The sequence below is a fragment of the Pezoporus wallicus genome, unplaced genomic scaffold (assembly GCF_028554395.1).
Source record: "Pezoporus wallicus isolate ANWC-B61680 ecotype Strahan unplaced genomic scaffold, APGP_CSIRO_Pwel_v1 contig_593, whole genome shotgun sequence".
Classification (NCBI taxonomy): Eukaryota; Metazoa; Chordata; class Aves; order Psittaciformes; family Psittacidae; genus Pezoporus; species Pezoporus wallicus.
This window is the reverse complement of record NW_026642342.1, coordinates 5,705,887-5,718,046: the sequence shown is the minus strand read 5'-3', so window position 1 is coordinate 5,718,046 and position 12,160 is coordinate 5,705,887. Positions and strand designations below refer to the sequence as shown.

General features: G+C 38.4%; 1 protein-coding gene across 3 annotated transcripts in view; it reads right to left on the bottom strand.

Annotated features, from left to right (window-relative positions):
• Positions 1 to 3,453: 3,453 nt before the first annotated feature.
• Positions 3,454 to 12,160, bottom strand: part of ASPM (assembly factor for spindle microtubules) — a 29,544-nt gene continuing 20,837 nt past the window's right edge. For 2 of the 3 annotated variants that reach the window (XR_008974903.1, XR_008974904.1), the window contains exons 19-23: positions 11,770 to 11,936; positions 10,856 to 11,015; positions 10,130 to 10,340; positions 9,469 to 9,618; positions 7,527 to 7,664 (exon numbers count right to left, since the gene is read on the bottom strand). Coding sequence is in view for 1 of the 3 variants with exons in the window: in XM_057429285.1 (XP_057285268.1) it covers positions 3,668 to 3,773; positions 3,853 to 4,031; positions 4,776 to 4,952; positions 6,194 to 6,348; positions 6,841 to 7,033; positions 7,473 to 7,664; positions 9,469 to 9,620; positions 10,133 to 10,340; positions 10,856 to 11,015; positions 11,770 to 11,936 (1,689 nt within the window). In the remaining 2 variants the exon portion in view is untranslated. Of the gene's footprint in view, positions 3,774 to 3,852; positions 4,032 to 4,775; positions 4,953 to 6,193; positions 6,349 to 6,840; positions 7,034 to 7,472; positions 7,665 to 9,468; positions 9,621 to 10,129; positions 10,341 to 10,855; positions 11,016 to 11,769; positions 11,937 to 12,160 lie in introns of those variants that run through there. The other variant, XM_057429285.1, reaches the window with a different exon arrangement.

Here is a 12,160-nt window from a genome sequence, read left to right as displayed (position 1 = left end):
AAGCACGCTCCACACAACTACAATATTTGAAGCACAAAATCCAGACAATCATTACTCCCACTACAGTCCCACGTACAGAACATGGCACAAGGACCCTGTGGAGATTAACAGGAAACCAACTCCGAGAAGCATCATCGCAGTGCGAAGTGGCAGGCTCAACCTTAGCGGGCGTCCCCGCAGAGGCTCTGCCTCCCCCACATTGCATGAGGCCTGGGCTTTTATACTGACCAAAATGCACACTCATTTCGACACAGGTGGCCAGCTTATGTTGGAAGAAGTGGCCAACAATATCTATAAAGGTCTCCAAAGGTCGATAGAAACATGGACATACTTATATTTACCAACTTCTAGTGCATGAGTATCACAGAGAGACTGTATCAAATGAGTTGTATATGGGGTCCCAAGTCCACGGTCTGTCACAGTATGCCCAATACCCCTGATAAGAGCATACGAGAGACCTTCCCACCACCGGAAAAGTACACAATACGTCTGTATCCCACGCTGGTCTCGCTTCCCTGGAGGTTGGGGGGGGGGTGGGGGGGGGTTTGTTTTTTTTTTCGTTTTTTTTTTTCACTTTAACGTAAAAAAGGTTGCTCCCTTCACTTTAAGAAGGACTGAAAACATCCGTAAAACAGATGTCCTAAGCTCAAATTTCAATTCATTCAGTCACTGACAAGGGGGGTGTCCTGGCTCTCCTTGGGCGGTGCTAACTCTTTCGGGGTTTCACCCACTGAGCTGGCACCCACCGCAGACCAGAATCTGTAATTACACACATATAACCTCGACCAGTTAGTTTTACTTCCGCAGGACATTTCCAAATGCTGGTTTCCAAATCCTTCTACTGGACCAGAATACCCGGAGTTTTAGTCATATAACCTGAACCTAATGCCTGATCATGTTATAGCAGGGGTGTCATTAAAGTCTCCTGTCAATCACAAAAAAAACCAACAAACATATACAGCTTGAGTATAAGAAGATTTTAACCCATGTGGTCACCGCTTGTCAGTCCTCCTTAACTATTTTGAGATCAAAAGCTTCCCACTCTTTACCCCCTGCTGTGTAGTAAACACAGGATATGCAGAGAGGCCCATTGCAGAAAATTCACCTGTAATAATCGCATCTTTGATTAACCTGTGCCAATGGCATGTGGGATTTATGCCCCCCGATACCTCTCCCACCCCCTCCCCCTGTTTGCCTTCTTTAAGGAAGGGGTTTTACGGAGGATAAGGTGGAGGCACCAATAGAGATGTGTCAATCTGAGTCTCGAGGGCTTCAAGCTTTTTCATCAATTGTTGCAGCTGAGCGTCTCCAAGGCCAGTGAGTAGTTGCTGATGAGCTGAGCTGAGCTGAGCAGACCGACCCGGGAGACAAAGAGTCGGAGTCTGGAAGCAGAGGATATAAATCTGGCTCGGATTCAGGGGACTTGGAGCCTGATCCTGGGTCAAACTCAGGGTCTGCGTTGTTCGCAGCTATGTCTTTCTTGTCCGGTGTCTCTTGTTTGGTATGTGGCCATCTGTGGACCTGGCTCTTGCTTTCATCAGCTCGGGGCATTGATTTTTTCAGCACCTTTCCAGGTACCACGGGAGCACTATGATGGGGGTTAGGGGAGACAGCCCCTTCTGGAGCTGTGGCGGCAAATACAGAAGCTACCGCCGCCCTTTCCTATTTCATCTCTTTCAAAGTCTCAAACACCAGTCTCCAAAGTGTAGAGTGTTTCTGTGCATCTTTGGTCCCTTTACTAACCTCACGATCACAGGACCACTTTAACAGCCTCTGTAAGGCGGCACTACCATATTGCAGTCCTCTCTTAGAGATAATGTGTTGGAGGAGCTTCACCACTGCCTGTTCCTCTTTAGCAGTTTTATTCCCTTCAACGGTAGCGTCCCACAAAGAGGTCCCAACTTCCCTCCATTCAGTAGCGCCAAACATTAGCTGTGGGTCCTTAAAGTGTCCTTTTTCCTTAGCCCAACGACATAGCTCTCTGAGCTTTTTCTAACTCACACTAGCCTCTTGCTTAGCAAGTAATTGTTCTAAAAGTGTGAGTGCTGCCTCTCGATCCATAGCGGATTTTAGAGTGCGGTCTTATCCGTGCAGGCGTGGGTGCACGGTCCACAACAGCTGTCTCTTCCAGCTGAGCTTCACCGCTTTTGCTAGTAGACGCTCCTGCACCCATCGTCTCCTCCGCTTCTCCCGTCTGTGTCTTTGCAACAATGGCCAGACACAGTTGTCTAAGTCCGAGTCGACCCTCGAGTCCCTGTTCGGGCGCCAAATGTCAGAGAGAGCGACCAGAATCAAGAGAACGACTCAATATGAGTTATGCTTCTTGTTCGTTTTATACAAATCTTTAACCCCTTATATACTATTTCTTACATGCACTTACAGTGATTTGGCATATTATGATTGGATACATGTCTTGAAGACCCTTAGCGACTAACATATAATTGGTTAAACACAGGTGAGAGAACTCAACCTCAAAAGCTTGCCAACAGTCCACAGTTCTCATTAACTCCGTGAATTCCAGCCTCTTATCTTGCTTGCTTAAGCTTCTTCAGGCCTCTCAAGGCCTTGCTGTATCTTTCAGGATTATTCAGAATTTATGTACCAATTATGCATTCTCCCGTGAGAACACTGTCTCCACACTGTATATTATTGATTCTGGAGGCTCTTATATTAAGAACATACCTGCTGCCATTATCTGTCTGTTGGGTTTTGCTGTACACAGCTAGACCCTTTTGAGTCTTTTTCCAAACAAAAAAACTCAACTAGAGCAAACAAAAACTCAACAAAAAAAACACCAAAAAAAAATCACCCCCCCCCAAAAACAAACCACCCCCCAAAAGTCATCTTCCCCCCACCCCCCCCAAAAAAAAAACAGAAAAAAAATAGTACCTCATTTACAATGCAGTAGTACCTGACTAATGGATACCAGTTGGTTTAACATCATGTTCTACCCTTGGGAGGCATAGTCTTTAAATTTGGCGGTGGGAGAATTTCCATTTTCTTGGCCTTTGTCTAAGAAAATACAATTCCAAGGCACAAGAGAACAGAATTTAAGGAGATGTTGTCATGAACATCACCTATTCAGCTGGATGAGGTGCATTGTTTGTATGTACTTCCTTAAAATATCAGGTTGGAATTTCTAAATTCACCCTTATAATATCCCATTGTTCCATCATATCCTTGTAGTGTTTAGGAAAAAAAAATCTTCCTACAGTCACACATGACCCCTTAAAACCTTACTGAAAGTAAACCCAAGCTCCCTGGAAACAGTAGCTAGCTTGAAATCCACAGACTGCACCTCCCTTCCTACCTATACCTCTCCACATCGCACAAACCAACATAACTGTCCCCCACAAGCAACTTTTTAATAGAATGCTATGATACTTAATCAGTGTGGAATACCATGCTATTTGTAAAATGAGCAGCTGTGTAACAAGAACAGTACTGCACCAGTGAAGTTGCCCAGGCTTATGATTTTATTGTACAATTGCTTTTGGCAGTAGAACAAAACAGGATTTCAAAAGCTGTACACAATACAAAAAAGTTAGACATATTAATTGCAATTTAAAAAAAATATAAATCAAGGGCAGCTTGACACTTATTTGCTTTCTGTAAAGTTGCTAAAGACATGCTATACAAATACATTTTCATATACATCATTTACATTTCAGTAGTGAGCAATACCAAGTGTATCCATTACCATCAGAATTGCTTGCAGAGGATCCACAATTTCTTGCATATTATCTTTCCTCAAAACCCAGTCTGGTTTAATTCTGTGAAAATATTAATAGCATATCATTAAAATATTATATTGCCACAGCAAAACCAGCAGGCTAACTTTCAAGCATTTACCTTGAAACTGTTTTTATTCTTAGAGGAGTTACTGGAACACATACAGAGGAAGTTTTGCTGAAAAGAGTACTTGTTTTCTGCTTCACAAGTATTCTCTCTTCATCCATTTTGTGTTTACGAACTGTAAGTTTATATAGGCTTTGAATGCAAGCAACAGTTCTTGGTATGCTTCGTATTTCCTGAGAAAATATAAAAACAGCACACTGTTAAAACTATAACTTCAAAAACAATATACTTTCAGTGATTGGTACAGAGAGGCAAATTAGAGTTTGTATCCATCTTCATAGCAATGAAAGAGTAACTCAATGAAGAAAGGTGACTGGATAACTTAAGTACTTGTATCTGAAAGATAAACAACTAGTGAATGTATAGCTTAGAACCTAGACTACCCCAGTGAAGCTATTAGGTGTTATAGCAACAGGCATGAATGAAGGAAATTTCTTTCAGGAACAGGCTATGTCTGTTACAATAAAGTATGTCAAAAAAGTCACGGACAATTATATTGCCAGTTGTTACTAATAATAAAGTCCTTAACTTTATCTGAAAAGCAACAGTAAGCTTTTAGAAACTGAAAAAAAGTTAAGTGGCAAGTAAACTCTATCGAATACTAAGCAATTGAAAGAAAGTTATCAAAACCCTGCTGAAATTGGGATCACAATATCATCCTCTTGCAAGGATTGCAGGATCAGAACCTCAATGTCTTATTGACTAGCTCTGAGTAACAAAGGCATACATGGCACAAAATAGTGTTTTTACCATCTTGGAATTATTTTTTTTAATCAGAGTTTAGTCATAATTAATATTACAGTCATAATAGGTTTGGGAGAGAGGGAGAGAAAACAAGAATATATAAACACCACCAAAACATGCAAGAAAAGCATGTCAAAAATCAAGTTATTAAACCCAAAGCTTTTATGTCTTACCAAAGCTCTTTTCGAGTCCTTTGAAAGGATGGCCAACAAACAACAGGTCTTTGTGAAAATGCTTCCTCCTTTCTCTGAAATTTTGTCACCAGCTTTCCCTCTGTACGTTTGCAGTAGGTCTAATAATGTATCTACAGAATTTTCTACTTCATAAACTGCATGAGTAGTTTTTTCATGCTGTTATACAAGAAGGAGACAAGAGAGATTAGACAGGTCTTTAAAATATCTTTCAGTTTAGAGGAAATAGCAAAATCTATATACTCCTTGTGGTGAAATTTGTAGCTGATCTGGCATCCAATTAATAAAAATCAATTCTGTATGCTACACCATCACAACAGGTTACAAAAAGCTACCATTTGTGCTACCCTATTTGTTCAGAAACCTGTAGAATCTGATTTTATGTTTAAAATAAAAGAATAAACCAGAATAAGTTTAGAGAAATTTAAAATTAAGTTTTGCCCAAATTTTATTTTTTTTGCCTGAAATAAAAATAAAATAATTTGAGTGCAAAATGCCTGTAGGATGGATAAAATCAAAAACTACGTTTAGCAAATATTTTAAATTTCCAAGTAAAAAACCTCCAGAACAATCAACCCCTAATCAGTAACCACAGTAGTACTACAGTACTAAAACAGCTTTAAGTATTTATGAAAATAATGAGTTCTGTAGAAAATCAAAGTGTAAAAATAGACTATTCCGTGACATAAGTTCAGAAAAATAGCCTGTCTTTTGGAGATATATACTGCTGCCTTAAAAAAACTTCATAGCTTACCCTAACCACTACAGTATCTTATTTCTACAGTCTCATGCAATACTTGTGATACCTTGGAATGTAACCAGTTAAAAGTAAAATTATTACTTTAAGCCCATGAAATAATTTTCTTTTGTCAAAAAGCAAATTAAATTGCTATAAGGATGCTGGGGAGGGACTCTTCATTAGGGACTGTAGTGACAGGACAAGGGCTAATGGCTTAAAACTTAAACAGGAGAAGTTTAGATTGGATATGAGGAAGAAGTTCTTTACTGTAAGGGTGGTGAGGCACTGGAATGGGTTGCCCAGGGTGGTTGTGAATGCTCCATCCCTGGCAGTGTTCAAGGCCAGGCTGGACAGAGCCTTGGGTGACATGGCTTAATGGGAGGTGTCCCTGCCTGTGGCAGGGGTATTGGAACTGGACGATCTAAAAGTCCTTTCCAACCCTAACTATTCTATGATTCTATTACAAATTAGACAATTGATTTCAAACTGACAATTAAAATTCAGAAACTGGTTTATTAATTCAAAACATTTTCTGTTTCTTCAAATTTGTTCAGAATTTTTCTGGGTAAGTAAATACTACAATAAAGTAGCCAATATAAATACTACAATAAAGTAGCCAAAACACAGCTTATAAAGCTGCAAAATAAAATACTGACATTACCTTTGAAACATTGAGTAGAACCTGAACTGAATATCTTATCACATCCATGCATGGAACACTCCGGTTGCAACTTCGGATCAGAACAAAAATGGTGAAGATTGTTCTGCTCTGGGCCATATTTTCACAACAGCGTGGGGACAGCCTGGTAGCCACCTCTGTGATAATTAAAAGGAAAAAAAATAATAAAATAAAAAATACAAACCAAAACACCCATGCCCCTGAAGCTCTAGGAGTTTCATTGCAAAGCAGGGTTTCCTCTTAAAGATAAGTACAAATGCAAAGAAGTAAAACCCCCACAATTATTGATTTAAACAAGTATCTCCGAAGCAATAGTTCTAATATTCCAGACTAAAAATTAAGCAGAAAAAACAATCCATGGAGAATACATATTGGTAATAATTTATTTATGTAAGGCATATTATTATTAGGACTTCCAAGAAGTTAGAGCAATTGTATCAGATTTCCTTTATCTACATAACCATTTTAATATCTTGCTTAAATCAACAATCAAATTTTATCCTGAAAAAACAACAACAAAAAAATACTACCTAACATGTTCCCATTTTACAATCACAGAGAAAGCATAAATATCATAATGTTTCTATCATCCTAGAAATCTATCAGTTACAGTAAAATGAAATACTGACCGAGATGCTTTAATGCTTCAAGAATGTAAGAGATATGTTTGTATTTTAGAAGGTATTCAATAGCAGTTGCAGTTCTGTTGCACAATTTGTTTTCTTCTTTGCTATTTTCATTAGCCTTTTCTAAACTACGTCGTATAGCTTTAGTTTTGGCTGTGTCATTACCCTTTCTCCAAGCATATCCTCTCCACAATGCCTACAGAACAGGAATTTCACAAAGAGAAAAAAGTTGTGAACAACAGACAATAGAACAGAACTTCCATTACTATTCCAACTCAATTTTACAAAAGTCTGTCAAAGTATTTTGTTACCTTGGTTATTAATTTTAAGTAAACATAATTCCATTTTTAATCCTCTAAATACTGGATATTCAAGACAATAAAGACCTAAACAAACGTGTATACATCCCACATGCATTCCCACAGAAGTCACCTCAACCAGTATCTGCTTAATATCACTTCATTATTTGTTTCCATTTAGCTTTGATGTCTAAACTGAAGCTGACTTGGCTTGCAGTTGAACTGATAAACTGACCGAAGTAAACATCCTTCCTCTCCCCAAAAACCTATGAGAGAAAAATGAAATGAAAAAAAAAACAAACAAAACTTTGCTGTCTTCTCACAAGTGATATTTACCTGAAACTTAATTATTCCAACTGCAAATTTTCTCCTCCGTCTGCAGGCCAGGAATCTTCGTACATTTTGCTGGATTATAGTTGCTGCATCATTTCTGCGATTTAGCCAGCCTCGAATCACTCGTTGTAATTGAATGATTCTTCGATAATCTCTTAGAAATCTCTTTTGCTGCATTTTTGCTCTGAACCATCTCTGTTTAAAATTAAAAGTATCTTTCTATTTATTTATTTAGACTTTACCTATCATAAACAAGCATTGATAAAACCTGAAGAACTATTTGAACATGAATCTTGACATATAGAGGCACTGTAAACATTGCTAGCACTCATATAATCACCACAGCTCTTGGCTGGACTTGCAGTAGCTGAAATGCAAGACTGCAAAATGAAATCTTAACTAATAACAGTTAGGGAAGCATTCCACATAGAATAGAATATTGTCAGTTGTGATGGATCTACAATAATAATCTAGCCTGACTGCTTCAGGGCTTACCAAAAGTTAAAGCATGTTATTAAGAGGATCGTCCAAGTGCCTCAAACACTGACAGTCTTGGGGCATCGACCACTTCTCTAGGAAGCCTGCTCCAGTGTTTGACCACCCTCTCAGTGAAGAGATACTTCCTAAAGTCCAATTTAAACCTCTCCTGGTGCAGCTTTGAACCATTCTCATGTGTCTTATCACTGGATACCAGGGAGCAGAGATTAGCACCTCCCTTTTCACTTCACCTCCTTAGGAAGCTGTAGAGAGCAAATTGAGGTCACCCCTCAGCCTCCTTTTCTTCAAGCTAGATAAAGCTTGGTAAGGATAAAGATAGATAAGGACAGAAGTCCTTAGCTGCAATTCACAGGACATTTCTTCTAGCCCTTTCTCATCAGCCCTAGAATTATTGCCTTCCTCTGGACATATTCAAGAACCAGAACATTCTTAAAATAGAAGGCCCAGAACTGCACATGGCACTCAAGGTGAGCCCACACGAATGCTGAATACAGCGGGATGATCATCTCTTTTGACCAGCTGGTTATATGGTGTTTAATGCACACCAGGATGATGTTTGCCCTCTTGACTGCCAGGGCGCACTACTGACTCATATTGAGCCTGGTGTTGACCAGCACCCCCAGATCCCTTCCTACAGGGCTGCTTTCCAGCCACTCACCTCCCAGTTTATACTTGTGTCTGGCATTACTCTGTCCTAGGATTTTTCTTTCTCTTAGCTGCCTTTTAAGGAGAACTACAACTCCACTTTTCTTCTTTCCCAGCTCTGTTTCTTCCCCGCTACATACAGACGGGAGACAGGGTACTGTATGCCAAATCTGAGCAAAAAAAGCTTCTCCCACCCGCTTGCTCTTGCCTTAAGGGGAAAATATAACTTATGGGGAGAGAGAACAGATTCGGATATACGGAGGAGTAGGGGTTACTGATTCAGCTTCATCATTTATCTGTTGCTGTCCTTCCATTATTGAGACTAAGTGAGTTTAGAGACCTGAAGATAATTTTTACTATTAGGCAGTGCTGTAATACAGACCTGAATTTTTGCTTTTAGAGAAACAAAACATGGCAATATTAAAAATGCTGCAACTTAGACAGGCTTTAGTATCACTAGCAGGTTAGAAACATCCAACCAAATAGATTCCTGAGGATTGTTCATGTAAGGAGGTGCTCTTCATTTCATGAGCCTTACATGTTGTCACATCTGATCTTTCCTACATCCAGTAGGATGTAAAGAAATAAGCTAAACCAGCACTCTTTAGCAAGCTTGAGTGTCTGAAGGAAACAATAACTTTTCCATCCATCCTCAGCTTTAAAATACTTAAGCCTCCAAAGCCTGCTGAGATCCACTCTATTATGCTTAGCTAAGCATAAGCAGCATTATTTAATAAATCAGTCTCTATAATTTAGCTTTATTTTTACATGTGAAGGAACTAGTGTCATAGTGCTGCAACTTAGCTGACAGAAATTAGACTATGTCACACAAAATCATTCCCCCAATTAGACTAACCTGTATTACAAGAACAGATGAGATCTGGTTTTGTGCAAGTTTTAAGATGAGATGAATCCTATACGCTCTTTGAATTTTAATGGCACAGATATGATGGTATGCAGCTGCTGTAAAATATAGTAGTCTCTTCTTTTGTTTCTGGTCTGAAATCTGTAGAAGAAAAACAAACCAAGGAACATCACTGGGTTTCATATTCACAGATAGCTAATCGCCTGTGCAAAGGTGATAGTACACAGAGAGGTACTATCAGATGCTGAAGAACTGCCTCTGAAACCATTACTTCAGAACTAAAGTAAGCTACCTTTCTTCAGTACTAGGTCTCTAATGTAAACAATAACACAGAGAAGTAATTGTAAGCAACAACATTAATATATAGCAGAAAAGAGTTTCATTCTAAACATGTGTGTACAGAAGTATCCACTACAGGTAAGCCACAAAGATTACAGAAGCTAAAAAACGCACAGCAATGAAAGCCTATTTTAGTACTAAAGGATCGTGTGAAAAGGGTCAAACTGTATTTTCATCTTTTCTGACGCACGAAACCCTCAAAGCAGTCAACAAGTGATCGGGTTTTCCTTTTCTTTCCAGCCAAAACTAATGCTAAAACAGTTCCAGTGATACTTTATATCAAAAGTGTGGCTTTCATTTAAAGTATACCAACTTTTTTTTCTGACTAAATAACCCCGTATAAATGCTTGCAGCTTAATGACAGCTCTTCTAGTTTCATTGTATTTCATAAACTGAAGCCTGCCTTTCTGCCAAGCCCTCAGATGTTTCTGGATAATTGCAGCAGCAGTGTTTTGTTGAACAAATTTCCTTCTTGCCTTGAAACCTCTGTATGCTTTTTGGATCAAACAAGCAGCTTGAAGCTTCTGAAAAGGTTTTTGAAGGACACATTGATAATTAAACTTTTGTTCATTTCTGTCATGATTGATATACATTTATACTTTAGCTCTAGATTTTTATTCTGTCGTAAGAAAAGAAAATATAAGAGGAAATATAAGTAAACACATGCAGCACTAGTTTATATGAAAGTGCGCTTTCACAATTTAGAAGGTCTTTTCCCTTGCCTAAATGTGGTCAAAATGTGGGCAATTCAACTTACGCAATAAAGCCAGCAGAAAATTAAAATTTTCTCTTGCTAGCAGTATAGACAGGCGTAATTCAACTGCTTGATTGTGTGAAAACAAAAAAATCAACCTCATTGCTCAAAGCAAAAGGGAAATTCAATATTTTGATGACTGAACAGTTTTGATTTGAGCAATTTTTGTTCTGGCCCCACCTTTTTTCTTTTCTATACTTCTGCATATTGATGAGAAAAATCATTCAAATTCATTGAAAACTTTTAAAACAACCATGACATCGCAAAGTCCAAATGAAAACATACCTTTCTGAAAAGTTGTCTAGCCCTGTACCGTCTATATGCCAACTGAATCTTAACTGCAGCATCCTTAGTTGCCAAAAACTGATGTTGAATCATCCGTGAAGTAAGGGTTGCTCTCCATCTTCTTTGAATGATCAGTACACAGAACCTCATTTTCAAAAACCTAACATGAAAATGCATTTTAGGTTTATTTTGACTGTTTTTGTTTTCCCCACCCCCCCAAAAGTTGAGAACACTTGCATTTCTAAAGTAAGAAAACAGCAACTGTTAACAAAATTATTAATAGCAGTTCTACTTTCACAGTATCTGTATCAACTAAAGCTTGGAACATTGGAACAAGAGGACAGCCAGCAATGCTGGCAGAAAGTCTTATTTAAAGTAGAAGATACTTTCTGTTTTCCCACAATAAGTACTTCCAGAACTTGCTGCCAAAGGACGTTGGGAAGGGAGACAGCAGTTTAAAATGCATTAGACAGATTGACATACAACAGGTCCATAAAAGGATAACAAAGGGAATAATCTGTAATATAAGTTATTTTATATATAGATACATGTCATCCATAATCTAAGAAGAATGGATATCGAGGGGGGACCTTAGAAAGTGGTCAGGTTAACATACATACTCTCCCTAAAAGGCATCATCTACTGCTACTGGCAGAGGACACAGTTTTGAATGAAACAAACTCAGGCTGATCTAGTACTGCATTTATTATAAAATCATGTCACAGGACAATAAACACAAACTAGTTTAATTATTCTGTTATACATTATACCCAGAACATTCATGCATGTTACATGCATGCAGCAGATCAGAGCCTGAGAACCTATAGACCACTTGCAGAGTGCAGAGCAGTACTAAATAACTATATAATAAAAGCTTTGAAAAGTAGAGAAATCCATATGAAATTTAGTATTACCAGGTCCGCTGCCGTTTTGTTTTGAAGTGACTCTGAATAACACATACAGCTTTTATCAGAGACACATATTCCCTTCGTGCTCTGCAGCCTCGAAACCAGGCTTGAATAACTCGTGCTGCTCTCATTTTGTTAGTCCACTGCCTGGCTTTATATCCTCTGTATGATGCCTAGTAAATATGTAAAGGGAAAAAAATATAATTTTCAAAGTGTTCAACTTTTACATTTTTCAATGGAACTTGAATATTAAAAGGAAAAAAGTCATGTTAGCTTTAAATTTTTTTCTACTATTCCTATCTCTACACCATTACAAATATTTCATTTCCCACATCTAGAAGATGTTTTCTAAAGCTTGTGAAACTCATTCAGAGCAATACCACAAATGCTGCACTCT